Source organism: Spea bombifrons, chromosome 9, assembly GCF_027358695.1.
Source record: "Spea bombifrons isolate aSpeBom1 chromosome 9, aSpeBom1.2.pri, whole genome shotgun sequence".
In the NCBI taxonomy this organism is placed as follows: Eukaryota; Metazoa; Chordata; class Amphibia; order Anura; family Pelobatidae; genus Spea; species Spea bombifrons.
In genome coordinates, this window is record NC_071095.1 from 1,262,707 (window position 1) to 1,278,945 (window position 16,239).

Genomic DNA, 16,239 nt, shown 5'->3' on the forward strand with positions numbered 1-16,239 from the left:
CCGGGCATATCTAGCTGCTGGCGGCACGCTGCAGCACCCGGTATGCCGCTGAGGAGGGTGAGTGTGTGGCTCAGCTAGTGGCCCACCATGCATTTGCCCGGTATGTCAAATGGCTAGTGTGGCCTGCTGGTGTCTGAGTACAGACATTTTCCTAAGTTTGGTTATAAAGCGTTGACTTGATACCACCAAATAACATGTCACCCACATTCCACACTACCATCTTTGAGCCCCAAACAGCCTGTCTGTGCTACATTTATGCCCAATCATCTTGTCAGTGCCATCATTGCCTCTAAGCAGTTTGTCAATGCCACCTTTGTCCTCAAACAGCTTGTCTGTGCCACCTTTGTCCCCAAACAGCTTGTCAGTGCCATCTTTGCCCCCAAAGGGATTGACAGTACCATTCTTTCTGCCTATACAGCTTGTCAGTTCCAGATTTGTGCCCAAACAGCTTGTTAGTGCCGCGGCTCCACCCTTTTGTGGATGTACGCCAAGAAGCCACAATATTGCAGACAACTGTGCGGAGAAAAAGAAGCCTTTGTTCGCCTCTCTTTCTCTGTGAATCCGTCTGCAGTATTCCAACTTCATTTTGAGTGTTCTGACATTAAATCGCTTAGCTAAAAAGGGGGAGACCAGGCTAGGGTGACGTGGCTACTCAAGACCATGCTGTCAACTAACAATCCGGTCTCCTGTGAATCGGCAGGGATTTAGCCCTTAAAGTGATGAGACATAATAGTACAGCCTCCGACAGCAACTGCTGGGATTTGGGGACGTACTATTATGTCATTTGCCATGAAGCGAAGCGGTAACAAAAAGTCGTAGATATGTTTGATGACCATACCTCGGAACTCTTCAAGTTTAACCTGGAGAGCTCCAGGTGAAGCACCGGTTCTCCGGGTCAACACCCGAACCCTCTGGGTCGCAGGAATCCTCCGGCACACGCCCTGCTCAATTTCCCCTTTAAATGGGGGTGTTTCCCACAATGTCAGGAATGCCACTGACTTCATTGGGAATGCCCACCGATGGCAGCAGGACTGCCCACTGATGGCAGCAGGACCTCCCATTAACATCACAAGACCACGCGCTGATGTCAGTGGGCAGTCCTGGCCGCATCCTGCACCCGGAGCTCAGAAGTTCCCCAGTATATTGATGACATTTAAACCATTAAAGCATTTTTATGGACAAACAATAACTAGAATAAGTCCAGCTCAGGAGACTGTCCTTGGACAACAGGTACATGGGGTCACTAGCAAAAGAAGGGACTGCCACTCCTGAAAAGGGACATTTGGGAGGTATGTGAGGGGACTCCATGCATCCAGGGGAATTCGGTTACTAACCCAGTCACCAAATCAACCCAAGGAAATTGGAAGCTGCTCAGGCAACTGTTTATTACAAGTACTAGCCAGTAGGTGGCGCTGTGAGCCCTACAAAAAATTAATTCGGCTAAACAGGTTATAAAACCTGGTGGTACCCGATTACAGAAGGCATGGAATGTAGCAAACCGGGAATGTTTCACTAGTGTGTGAAAAATGGATAGAACATCTCCCCGAGACAAGATGGAGCTGCTACTTTCTATTGTACCGGCGCAGAAAAATATGTAAAATCGCATAGGTTTTTCTTCGGCTGAAGAAGAGACCTCTGAGGTCCCCAAAAGCTAATGTGACTTTGCATATTTTTCTGTTTTGCCCAGATAAAATATAGGAATTTAGACTAAAGATTTCATTAGCATACACATTCTAAGAACGCATCGTACGAACTGCGCTACGTAAACTACGCAGACAGTTAAAAGGCCGTATCAGCCGAATATGAATCGGATAGGCGGTCGTAGAAGCATGCGGAGTAATCCTTTTTTCTTTGAATAACTTTATGTAGATAATACAAAGTAGATTTGGTCTCGTGACTGTTATGTGAAGCCTAAAGGCAAGGATGTGCCCGGAAGTACCATCACGTGAGCAGGTTGCTTTGCGGCGCTATAGCGCGTTGCTACGTCACATGTCTCGTGACCAGAGGCTCAAGTGGCGCCATGTTTGATATGGTCAAAAGGGAATTTTTCAATTACCGGTAGATGTTGAAGTAATGTGACAATTAGTGTTTAGGCCTCTTGATTGTATCGATGGGTGGGGGTTTGCTAATATAACATGATGAATGTAGTGTAGGGCTGGGCATATTCAGCAAACATTTTAGGTGGAGTAACTGAATAAAAATCCAACTATTTTTGGTAATTAATATGTTTAACATGAAACATATACCTGGGACACTAATACAACGTGTAGAGTACAATAGAGAGGTGTATTAAAACCATTGGTGCCCAGGATAAAGCATTTTTCATTAGGCAGGATTGTCCTCAAAGGACTGAATATACAAGTATTGGATGTATTAGAAGCGATTACTATAGTAAACAATAGAATATTGTCCCAATCAATTCCATCACTCTCACATGGACAATGTCTTCTTCACTAAGAGTTGGCTTTTGGGCTATGAGAAGTGTACACATGTTGCAGGCGTAAAGAGACATCACAATATGTGGGTGCCAGCTGGATAATAAAGCCATACAGGAAATTACGTTGTGACATCATAGCCCCAGCCACCGCTTGCATTATTTTACATTATTCTCTTCTATAAGAAAGCTCTCTTCTGTGCCGTCTTCTTTTCAGTGGCCAATATGGATATATTTCAGCCTAAGTGAAAGGAATCTGGCAGAACCTTCACAACCATCTCAGTGTAGAGGAGTCCAACCAGAACCTTGGCTCCTCTTGCTAAATACTTTTGTCCTGGTGTGGCAGGTGGGCCAAGGCCACAACCGGCCATCTTGGCTAGCCCCCTCTAAAGGGATCATGAGGCCATCCCTTTAAATCTTCCTAGTTTTCCCGTTTGGCTTTGCAACATTATGAGAGAGAGTGTGACATCACAGCAACCCCAAGAACAGAATGTGAAGACACAATGCCCTTTTATTTATGCCATGACTTAATTTAAGTTGGCAAACATCCCCCAAGGCAATGAAATCCCCAATTTAAGCTCCATATAAATGTGTGTAAAAAAGGAACATTTACCACCACCCCATCGAATGTCATAAACAGCTAACAATAGTAATGATGTCACCTTAGATGCCCTCGGCAACGCTGATCTTTCTAGAATACATTGAATATACAAGTATTGGATTTTGCTGAAGATTAAACACTTGATTCATACACACAGGCGTCACGTAACACCTACATGTATCTCACGTGTCACCCCTCGAGAGACCAACAGGTCCATCCTTTCGTTGTTGTTGTGTATGACATTATCACAATGCCCCACAACCATATAATACACAACAATTGTGATGTTTACAAAGTTATTCTGCCTCAAAGCTTGAAAACTGGTCACCATAGCAACCAATGGAAATTCATGCAGATTGGACCTTTCTTTTGGTTGCTATGGTGACACGACTTTTTCAAACTTTGCTGTATAAGTACATTTCAAAGTTTGTTCTGTGTGCCAGTTTTATTGTGTAGATTTAATCCAGAGGATTTATGTTAAAGGAGAATCGATTACCTTTTCCCTAAAAACAAAATCTAAATAAATCAGTCGCTGAGGGGACCGGCTCCAAAATCGGAGAAAATCTCAGGGGCAACCGGTATGTGTGTATGAAATCTTTCTTACCCCTTAACATAAAATAATTCACCTTGATTAAAAATGGCTGGCTTCCATATTCACGACAAGTCACATCATTATGGGTTCTGAGTATACTTGTGAGCTTTACCAGAGTAAAGGTGAACACCTGAGTCACCTTTGGAGTCTTTTAGGCTTCAAGGAACTTTAAGAATTAGGTGAGGAACCTGGGGTGGCAGATGAGGCCACTTCCCCAGGGTGGATAAGCTTAAGGAACCCCTGACAACACTCCAAAATGTCTAGGGAGGTGCTACAGCTTAGATGAGTTCAGCAAACCCCCAAGCCTCAGGTGAGGTCATGTGCTTTGGGTGGGTGAGGTAGGATGGTTGTAGGTCTCAGGTCCATCTGCCTCTGGGTGAGTTGAGATGCTGTCACTGTGTGTGTGAGTTGAGTGGGCTCTCAGGTGATATGCTATCATTGGGTGAGTTGAGTGTGCTCTCAGGTCTATCTGCCACTGGCTGGGTGAGTTGAGTGGGCTCTCAGGTGAGATGCTGTCACTGGGCGGGTGAGTTGAGTGGGCTCTCAGGTGAGATGCTGTCACTGGGCGGGTGAGTTGAGTGGACTCTCAGGTGATGTGCTATCATTGGGTGAGTTGAGTGTGCTCTCAGGTCTATCTGCCACTGGCTGGGTGAGTTGAGTGGGCTCTCAGGTGAGATGCTGTCACTGGGCGGGTGAGTTGAGTGGGCTCTCAGGTGAGATGTTGTCACTGGCTGGGTGAGGAGCTGTCCCAGGGGTGGGTACAGGGAGACGGGCAGGGGGCGGGTTGGAGCCAGGGGGAGGCGGTGCTCAACCGCCGCCCTCCTCCCTCCAGTGTCCGGGCAGTGAGAGCTCCCGCAGCCGCTCAGCTCCCTCCCTACCAGCCCCGTGTGACTGTTGCCGTGCTGTGTGCAGGAAATGGGACAGGAGCCATGCTCGGCCTTCTCCAGCGCTCAGCCCCTCTCCGCTAGCCGGGATCAGTGAGCTGCCGCACGGGATCCTGCGGACTCGAGTCCCCTGCTGCACGGCCCGTGTGCATCCTGCCAACCCCCACCCCGCACCATGGAGCTCCGGCCCAGCGCCGACATCCTCCGCAAGAACCCGCAGCAGGACTTCGAGCTCATCCAGAGGGTGGGCAGCGGAACCTACGGGGATGTGTACAAGGTGAGAGCTCTCCCGTGTCTCTGCTAGCTATTGCCCGTGTCATGTATCCCAGCCACACCGGCCACTAACTTTATATCATATACCCTGGACACCAGCTTTATATCATATACCCCGGACACCAGCTTTATATCATATACCCCGGACACCAGCTTTATATCATATACCCCGGACACTAACTTTATATCATATACCCCGGCCGCCAACTTTATATCATATACCCTGGACACCAGCTTTATATCATATACCCCGGACACCAGCTTTATATCATATACCCCGGACACCAGCTTTATATCATATACCCCGGACACCAGCTTTATATCATATACCCTGGACACCAGCTTTATATCATATACCCCGGACACCAGCTTTATATCATATACCCCGGACACCAGCTTTATATCATATACCCCGGACACCAGCTTTATATCATATACCCCGGACACCAGCTTTATATCATATACCCCGGACACCAGCTTTATATCATATACCCCGGACACCAACTTTATATCATATACCCCGGACACCAACTTTATATCATATACCCCGGACACCAACTTTATATCATATACCCCGGCCACTAACTTTATATCATATACCCTGTCTACCACGGCCACCAACTTTATATCATATACCCTGTCTACAATGGCCACTAACTTTATATCATATGCCCTGTCTACCACGGCCACTAACTTTATATCATATGCCCTGTCTACCCCGGCCGCCAACTTTATATCATATACCCCGGCCGCCAACTTTATATCATATACCCCGGCCGCCAACTTTATATCATATACCCCGGCCGCCAACTTTATATCATATACCCCGGCCGCCAACTTTATATCATATACCCCGGCCGCCAACTTTATATCATATACCCCGGCCGCCAACTTTATATCATATACCCCGGCCGCCAACTTTATATCATATACCCCGGCCGCCAACTTTATATCATATACCCCGGACACCAACTTTATATCATATACCCTGCCTACCACGGCCACCAACTTTATATCATATACCCTGCCTACCACGGCCACCAACTTTATATCATATACCCTGCCTACCACGGCCACCAACTTTATATCATATACCCCAGACACCAACTTTATATCATATACCACGGCCACCAACTTTATATCATATACCCCGGCCGCCAACTTTATATCATATACCCCGGCCGCCAACTTTATATCATATACCCCGGCCGCCAACTTTATATCATATACCCCGGCCGCCAACTTTATATCATATACCCCGGCCGCCAACTTTATATCATATACCCCGGCCGCCAACTTTATATCATATACCCCGGACACCAACTTTATATCATATACCCTGCCTACCACGGCCACCAACTTTATATCATATACCCTGTCTACCCCGGCCACGGACGTTATATGTCGCGTCTCCCGGCCACGGACGTTATATGTCGCGTCTCCCGGCCACCCAGGCCACTAACTTTATATCGCGTCTCCCGGGCATTAACTTTATATCTTGTGTCCCATCCACACCAGTCGCCGGCTACTTACTTTGTATCCCATGGTGCCGGTGGTTTTTATTTTATACGTTTTCTGTAAGGATCTGCATATTTATTGGATTCACTCAGAATGTAACATGCCGCGGTTTTGGGCAGGGCACACGTGACCAGGCTAGTGTTGGCCTCATAGGGGTCACTGATATGCCACTAGGCCTGACCCTAGTCTTGTGTGTGCACTGGGAGGCCGTTAGTAAGACTCTGGGTTAGATATCTATGGAAGGTCAGGGGATGAGTACTGAGATGCAATAGTTTTTATGAGCAGTCCTTCTATCTGCCTCGTGGGGGTCTGACCTCCATCATGTGGCCCCCAATAATGTGCTGCCTTCCCTGTGGAAACATTCAAACCTGTATCCTGCACTCTGTACCGTTCAGAAGCTTAGGGTTGCTTAGTCCTGGTTTTTTTTTTATTATTATTAAAGAAAATATTTTGTCCATTAAAATAACATGTACTTGTTTCCCATGGAAACAGCCGAGTGACCCCAAACTTTTGAGTGCTGGTGTATTTAATCTAAAGGTAATTAATGCCTATTCTGCACTGTAGGCCGCTACTCACTCGCCTCATCTAACCAATACACCAAGTCCTCTGTTAGGTTCCCGTCCCTGTCAGGGGCTATCGTTGGGCCTCGGTGTTGTGGATCCTGACACAGCTGTCACCAGGGGCCTGATGACAAGGGGCCTGCTGTGGGTGCAGCGGATTTATCAGGGGTCCGGTTATGGGACCCTAAATGCCCCGTAATAGCAGCTCGACTTAGTATATATAGAAGCAGCGTCTCCTGCCCCATCTAAGCAGCGCTATTCCGTAGATTAATAACCCGATCAAAAAGCATGCAAGACGCCGAGTGAATTTGGCACCTGCAGTCTACGTTAATGAAGACGCTTGCGTGTCGTATGTCTTTATATGAAGGGGAGGGGTCTCGTGTTCCGTGCTGTACTCCCATTCCGTGTGGCTGGTTTTTCCCCGCTGTTCGGTGCCTGTGTCCTCTTCATCAGAAAGAATGTTTTGAACCCCCCCCGTCCATAGAATTCAAGCTTTGTCTGAAAGATCTTCCAACACAGGCTTTAACTGGCTTAAAACACACAGCTTTCTGATAGCAAAAGGGCAAACATGATCCCTCTCCCCCCGGTAAAGAAAAATTGCACCATCCAAACTGCGATGTTTCCATACTCTGCGCCCAGACCAGGAACAACCCCCAGCATCCCAGCCGAGCACCAATAAACAAAAACTCACAGGAGACGGGTTAAACTCCACACCAAAGGAAGCACGTGGAGCAAAGTCTCCTCTGCAGCAAGTATTCATCGATCCATCCTTTGATCAATAAAACATGTGGAAGGCAGATGTCCACCGACAGAGGAGAGAGAGAGGGGTGACCCCCAAGGTAGAAGGGCAAAACGCCAGGCGCATTTAATCATCCCTCCCTCCTCCTCCGTTACATATGTGCAATGCACTCTCTCTGCTGTAAAAAAAAAAAAAAAACTTGAAAGGGTTAAAAATGTTAGCTGTGGTTGAGAAAAGGGCTACATCTACGATGTCCTCGTATGTCATGTTGCGGTTCCAGCGGATAGGAAACGGACCCATTGTAACCGCCTGAAAACAAGGCAGACGATCCGGTCCAGATGGCCCTTATCTGCCGTCACATTCTATGCTTACATGCCCTTCTGGCACTGAACTGGTTAAGAGCGTGCTAAATAATGGTTATTAACCACAATTATCACACCAGGTTCACCGAGATCTCTGCTACGTGACAAAGCGTGCGATGTTCTCCTCTCTGCTAATGATAAAACATACCGCTACAGCGGGTTATGTGTAATGAGCAATTCCGGTGCAACCTAGTGAAAGTGGAGCAGTTGCCATGGCAACAAATGAAATGTCCCTACTGAATGCTCAATTTCTACCTCTTTGCATTGTGATTGTAAGCGTGTGTGCGTGGAGTGAATGAGTAGCGACAGTGTGAGTATTGGTGCACCAAAAATTTTACGTACTATACTAATACAAAGAAACAGTTTAAAAAATGCATTTATTACAAATCATAGTGTAATAAATAAGCCATTTTTTACATGAAAATGTTAATGGTGAGCAGGGTCCCGCGGGAACTTAACCTCCTTTTTCCCATGGGATCAGTATTCACTATTTCAATATTCACCGGGTTTGCAAGGAACCCAACTGCTGCTAGAGGGTTGAGTGTAATCGCCTTTCTATGCTGGTATACATTAGCTCTGATGTCTTCTGTCTTACAGGGCTTTGTACAGTATTGTACAGCGCTATGGAATTTGATGGTGCTATATAACACAAATAATAACAGGGATAGTATATTTGTAATATGTATTATTTAACTTTGGGGGAGAAGCTGCAGCTCTAGAGCTGCAGCAGAACACCTACTCTGTGGTCTATTGTATCGTTCCTCCGAAATCAATGGGAGTGCTTTCGGCACACGCCAAAGCGAGATCTCACTAGACCCCTTGGGACTCTAGCACAGCCGGTGGTGTTGGGGGAGTACATCGCGCATGTCCTTTGGTCAGCAGGAGATATATGACGTGAGGTTTATGACGTTACGTGGTTTGTGCATTACGTGTTTACCTGGAGTCTGTAATATAGAAGCTGCGTCCTCCGCCGCGGCTGCTAGGTGTTAGAGGTTAAAGCGTTAAAGCTTACCAGAAGTGTGATGGGTGGAGGTGTCGTTCCAGCTTTATAGGAGCTGTCATTTCAGATGTATTATTATTATTTTTATTATTGATACATTTGTATTTGTCCAAAAATATATCTTGTTACGTAAACTTTTGGGTCCTCAGGGGTCTCTATACTTTGCTGCTAAGCTTTACACAGTAGGTTTTCTAGCCTCGTAGATAAATCCAATTTTGCCCTGATGGTGCCTGATCTGTGTCTCTGATGGTATACTCTTGCCAAATAGATTCCTGTCTTAGATGTGACAAGTGATAGTCATTAGAGGTTATGCTCCAGCATGAGTGATGGGTTAGTGTAACTGGATATTCTTTAGTATTCACAAAACTTATCACCAGAAGCAGGGGGTCCCTTGGTACCGGGGCCAAAGGTGATGGACCTCTGATGGACGAGTCCACCAAACACTCGCTTCTGAGTTCAGAGTTTCATTCCCTGCCCGGTGTTCTTCTTAAAGGATTAGCCACGGAGAACTGAGTGACCACCTGTGATTGAGGCTGTGGTCATGTTTCCGAAGCAGGTGTCTGCCGGTAAAAGTCCTAAAATTTGGCTACTTTATCATTAAGGTTTAAATCTAGAATTGCTGGGCTAAGTAGCCACAACTCAAGCTTTGGTGAACCCGCTGCTGTGGCAACCCTTGGGTTCCAGCTTTTTATCAACGGTGAACGTACAATGAGTTTCTTCCTCGATGTTGTAGTAGTTATGGTCTCCCAAGATCTGGACCCGCAGCTAATAAATACTTTTGCTATACCAAGTTCCTTTTATAAAGAGCAAATGAGAGAACCAGATGTGACGGATGGCTGAAAACGTGCTCAGCGGCTCACGAGTTACTTGGCACCGCGATTCCACTTATTATTTTTGGCGTTGTCAAACAAGTTTGGTTTGATAATTACACAGAGGAAAGCGAACCATGCCCAGCCGCCCTCCCTTTAACCCTTTCTGGAGAAGATCTCTCTCCCGTCCTGTGCAGATCTCGCATTAATGCCATCTGCCAGACTTGCTGCAGCTGGCTCCTATCAAGACATATTCCAGAGCGGCGTGAATCATTGTTTAGTCTTTTGGACTAAAACTCGTTCCCTTGCATTCCTGCACAGGAGGTGTTGGGGAGGCAAGCATGGCCTCCTCAGGTAATTCTACAAACCCCAAGCAAGCAATTGCTTCCTTCAAGCGAATACAACGTTTCATTATTTGGCCATAAGCGCTTGCTGTCGGGTAGTAGCTCTGCTTGTTGTTCTTACAAGCTGACCCAGTATAATTCATTTTTATTTAAGATCCATGCCATGGAAATGGTTAAGCGTTGGCTTTCCAGCCGGCTGATCGTTTTAGTAGACATGGCCCTCCAAAAAAATGTACAGGTGTTAAATTTTTCTCCTGTCTGTAAGCTAATATATACGGGTCCACCACTTCCTAGCTCGTGACTGTGTAGATAAATTGGCTCAAGAATGTTTTCTCTGGGTCTTAAATTCAGGATTGATTATTCCAGCTCTAGCCACAGGTTAGCCGCTACTGCCATAAAGCAGTGTTTATGGGGGTCTTGGCCAATGATGATGGGAAGGCTGCTTTGGTCTGGGAAAGAGAATACAAAATAAGGGGAAATGTGGTAGGCTCTTGGGTTGGAGACAACTTGACTCCACGCTGGGGACTTGGCTGGGTGCTGATGTCCCCAGAGACGTCCTTCTCTTTACCTTTTAATGTTGTAGATGTTTAAATGTCCTCCCTCGGCATACAATACCAACGTGATGGTGGCCTCTCTTTATTTGTGAATCCGTAGGAATATCACAGCAGAAGTCTTTTCCTTTTACGCTTCGCGTTACTGCGTCCGTCTTCTAAGGAAGCAGTGATCAAGAAAGAAAGCGCTTTCCGACCTGCCGAGGAGCAAAATGTTGTTCCTTAACAGGAGGTTTAAAGACCTTAAACACAAAAAACTATTTTGATACAATTTAAATGATCCTTTCTATTAACAGCTCATGAGTTTAATTCCCCAGCATTCCTTACACATGGCTTCCTGCACCATCCAACTGCCTGCTTTAGTGTCACAGATCCGCTAAATCGCTCGGTGCTTTATAAACGCGTTGATACGAATCTTTGAAGACCTCCGTTTTGGAACGCTAAGAACCTCAAGGATTTAGGGTCTGAAGGATTCCAGGGAGAAACTAATTAAAACATTTTTGCCTACAAAGTATACTTTCCTAGAAGTGTTCAAAAGGGTTACTTTTACCCTCTGCTACCACTTTGATCTGTTAATTGCTCGTATTGTAGGTTCTAAATGTTCCTGTGCATTCCAAGGATGTTTCCGCTTTCTCGCTAGACAGAGCCCGGCTCGCTTCCATTTGTGTAAGGAGAGGGTCTGCTTCCAGCAGAAACGCAGCACGTGTTCATTCCTGGCCGGGGCAGCAACGCCTGGTTTCCCGGTTCAACCAAAAATCTCCCACCTGTTTGTAAAATATTACAGGAATTTCATCAGATTATATTTGTGCGCACGCAACCTGATCAAAGAAATAAACTGTTTAATATGTTTAGTCTTACATCGTCGGCCATATCTTTCAAAAGATATGATGTCACACGATTTATCCAGACATGATGTCACACGATTTATCCAGAACGCAATTTTACAGGTCCCGTCCAGAATATCGGCCCGGGACTTCCTTTTGGATATAAAGAAAAATCCCCATGGAAACCAATTTTTTTATTATTATTTATAAGACCATGGCAACCGCAAATTTGATAACCCATTGCAGATTGTCAAATAAAGCTTTTGTTGTCTTTAATTTTTTTTTTATATAGAAACATAATGCTTATTAATTCTTAATTCTAGATTCTGTAGGACATTGTGTTTACACGCCTTTTAATTCTTTTCTAACCAGGAAACCCCAAACATTTATTTTTTATTTTTTCCCCCTAAAAATATTGTGCTGTGAAAACCTTAAGAAGATTTCTAGAATGTATAATGAAATCTTAAAGAAGCAAGTAGGTCAACGCAACATGAAACACCCCGTTTCTTTTGTAAGGAAATCTCGATGGTGTAGGAGGATATCGGGAATAGGTTCTGATCACTAAGGGCTATTCGGTACCTATCCCTTGGGGGGGCTGAAAGTGGATCAGTCATGCCTGATCATTGCCCCTCAGGCCAGCCGACACCATATTGGTCACGGAATGCTGACGTTTTAGATCAATGCATGTTGCTGGTGTCCTCGTTCCTCTGGTGAAGGATAGAAGAACATGCTAGACATCGAAGGTGCAGGTCACTTCTGTCGTGAAGAAGGTGGACATCAACAGAGCACAAAGCTGTCCACGTGCACGGTTGTTCTTTGAATCATATAGCGCCATCGATTTTAGATTTTTGTTTTTCTATAGGAGAAGATCTCATCTTTTAGACGGTTCCTGCAATTAGGGGTTATTTTAGACTTTGATTAGTATGTAGGAAAAAGAAACCGATCTGTGTGTTTTTGGAATCCCCGTGATTTGATATACATTGGTGTGTGTGCGTGTAATAAAGATAGATCTTGCATAATTTTAGGTGTCCATCCTTGTCCATTGTTTATTTTCAAATATATATTTTGGGGGGTAAACCCTTTAATGTGATAAATCAACCCAGAGTGTCTTTTTTAAATTAATTTCCAATTCCGCTGGTTGTAAGGTGTTATCATTGGCTTTAAGTAGACGTTTAAACCATTTCGGGAGTTGCAAGCCAAACGTTGCCTGGGATCTGAGTTTTGCTTATTATTTTTAGGACTTTGTTGGTTGATTCTTCTGAACTTGTCCTCGAAGCATCTCCTGACGGGACGAGCAAAGCGCGGTGCATGTGTTTTGATTTTGGCTTCTGTAATTGGCGGCACACATTTCATGGCATGGGTATTGCCTCCGAGCTTGTAACAGGCGGACGGCCCGATGCGGAAAGCTTGATGTTCTTTGGGTGTGTTGTAGTAATCATGTTTCCATGACCCTGCAGCCAGGGAGGTGATAGAGTTGGGACTCCCATTTGCTGAGGTTATAGACTCGTCGGCCGGCCCCCAGGGCCATCTCCTTACAGCCTGTGACCGCCAGGACAAAGGGAACGCACTTCTTCCTTCCCAGCAGTGATGTTCTCTTCACAAGGTGATTGTGACACATCGAATGTGTCTTCTAAGTTAAATCCAGAACTTCCATAACGTACTTTCTTAAAAGTTCGTATTTTCTACAAAATAAACACACATTTAGCTGAATTGTGGTGTAAATCGGAATTCCTGGTTCCTTATTCCCCTGCTTGGAGAGAACAATGTGGGTTTAGAAAGAGGATTTCTGTGGCAAAGTGCTACAAGTAGAGCAGCCAGAGAAAACATTCCACTGGGTTTCCATGGCAATTGCTCCTCAATTAACCCTTCGCCCTGAAATTCCTTTTAATACATATTAACCATCATAAGGGATTTTTTTTTTTTCCTGTAAAATGTGCGTCTCGGTTGGTATAGAGCGGGGATGCTTAACGCCAGTCCTCGAGGGCCACCAGCAGGCCACAATTTTTGGTCATCATAGCTTGAAGATGGGCGTCTTGTTTTCAAAATGAATTAAGCAGCTTTTAGGCAAGGCTGCGTGGAATCCGTGGTCTAAGAAAGTGTTTGAGTACCTGTAAAGTTACAAATAATGGTTTGTAAATACAAAATATTTCGCTGTTTTCTTGTTTTTAGAACTGTTCTGGTAATGTTTTCAGACAGCTCCGTCTTGGCCGTGTGCTACACATACCGCCATGCGCTACATTATTTATCTCATCTAAATTGGGATTTAATGGAGTGTTGTTAAAATAATGAAAGTGTCTTTTATTTCTTAGCAGACGGTTTCTTCTGCTTCCGTCTGCAATGCATATAGCTAGTATGTGATGTGAGTTCCCATTATCTGTGGTCACGCTACATGCTTGATGGGGAAGAGAAAAGAGACCTGCACGTCCAATGCTTCTACAGTCTTGTTGAGAAACAAAAGCTTGTTAAATAACTACCTTTAAAGGATCAGTTTAATGTCTCTGACACCCCTGTTATAGAATAATGCAGATTAGTAGTACTCTGAAAGGCATACTGCCACTGATTGACAGCTGAAGCAGCCAATCAATAGCAGGAAAGTGTTCTGTCTGAAATCAATAGAAAGACTTCACGCATGCGCACTGGAGGTGAGTATGTCACGTGTTGGGAAATGCATTTGGCCGAATGCATCTGCTGCGGGGCATTTAGCTAGGGAGTGGGGAAACAGCATTTTGGGGATTTTCCAATGTACCCACCCGTGTATTTGAAAAATGGACCACGCAAAAATTTATAGGGACCACACACCTATCATGGGCATTAAAGTGCATATGATGGCATGACGGAGCATTGCATTAACAAACTGCCCCTATCGCTGTATCATGCAAACTATAATATTACGCAATTTTATTAGGTCATAATCATAAAAAAGCAATGACCCAATTCTTAATTTTTGTTTTGATTAAGATTTTACCCCTTATTTAAAAATAAATTCAACAGCTGGAGAGAGAGACTGAATTCCCGGATCAGACCTGCCGAAATATTGAGCGACGAAGCCTTGGCATGTCATCAAATAACGAATATGTTTAAGAGTGTAATAATAGATCTAGTTATCTGTCAACTACGTGTCTTTTTCTAGACAAACATTTCACATAACTTCCCCTTCTAAAAGCACATGTATAATGAATAACGATGACGATTAATTGGCGCTGCACTTCTCTCCATTGTTTAGATTCTTTCTATCTTTGCTCTGTACGAACGTAGATCCCGAATGGGATGAGTGATTGTTAAACGTGTCAGGGATGTTTGGAAATTAACAGATTTAACGGAAAGCTAATTTTTCTCTCCGACACGCTAATGTCTAAAAGGCCGAGCAGACTTCTATGGACTGTAAACAGAGCCTGGGAAACATACCAATAATTAGTCTCTTGTGTCATCTACAGCAGCCGAAACAATTATTTTACAATAAGGGCTGGAAAGATATGGAATCCACTGCCCATCTTGGCTATGATGTGAGTCATGGAACTTAGGTTGAACTTATACTCATCAAAAGTATCAGAAACGATGAGGGCGCTTGTTGGCGACTTGTTCTTCCATTGATTGTGGATATTCAAGTTGTTCCCTAAGCAATCACTCGAAGTTTTAACATCCTGAAGGCACATGTGATTTACCAACTCAACAGGGAGTGCCAATGCAGATAGACTTACAATGCTATGCGATAGATAGATATTGATTACCAGTAACCAAAGGGTAAATGAACTGAAATGTGCCCAAAAAAAGAAATGCTCTTTTGCTGCATACACTTGGAGATGAGGAGCCATCCCCTCTAGGACAGTGATTTGCAATTGTGCGCTCAGAGAACACGGACTGTGTCTACGTTATCCGTGCCTCTTATGTCAGTCTTTATAATGGAGCCTGGCAGTGATCTCTCTCCCCAGGCAATGGCTCTCTCTGTTACGGACAATGAGCGGAGAAATCCATCCTCTTCTGACCGTATAGTAACAAGCTGTGCTTATAGACCAGAGTATTCCTTCTACGTAAGCATTAGAGTCTGTGGTGCACCCCGGGGGGGGGGGGGTTTTAGTATAAAATCAAATGTGTTTTTGTTTTGGAATCACCGTTTTCGGCAGACCTTTCTCTGTTTGCTCTGTGCCTTTTGTAATTAGCCACTTCCCTATTATATCATAACAGGAGCTGCGTATCCTCTTAATGCACCGGTCGCTGATGTCGAGCTGGGGGAGGGGGTTAGAGGCATGGATTAGCGGCAGGACTTTTTTTTAACACCTTATATGTGACTTTGTGACCTATTAATATTTGTATAACTGAGTAAGCAATCCAAAAAGATGAATAATGTATTTTAGTTACACAGCTTGATTTATAAAATATTACCCTCTGTTTCTGTACACATTATTGGGGCTTTTAGGGCTGTAGAACCCTGCGATAACCTCATACCCAGCAAACATTCTGAGCTCCTAGACAATAGAGACATCAGGGGAGGATAGAGTGGCATCAGGGAAGCAAAGTGATTGGCCCTACTAGAAGGTAACACTCGGTGGTATAGAACCAATCAGCTTCCACCAAATGGGCGGCACAGTCCTGCAAATCCAATGAAAAGCAGTTAAGCAGGAAGTATATATATATATATATATATATATATATATATATATATATATATATATATATATATAATCTATATATATATAATCTATATCTATCTATACTTGAAATGTTCCGTACCTTGAAAGAACGTCCAATAA

General features: G+C 44.5%; 1 protein-coding gene across 1 annotated transcript in view; it reads left to right on the top strand.

Annotated features, from left to right (window-relative positions):
• Positions 1-4,452: 4,452 nt before the first annotated feature.
• The window catches only part of MAP4K5 (mitogen-activated protein kinase kinase kinase kinase 5), a 35,819-nt gene continuing 24,032 nt past the window's right edge, over positions 4,453-16,239 (top strand). The window contains exon 1 of the mRNA XM_053475250.1: positions 4,453-4,788. Within this exon, the coding sequence (XP_053331225.1) occupies positions 4,687-4,788 (102 nt within the window). The 5' untranslated portion in view covers positions 4,453-4,686. The remainder of the gene's footprint in view (positions 4,789-16,239) is intronic.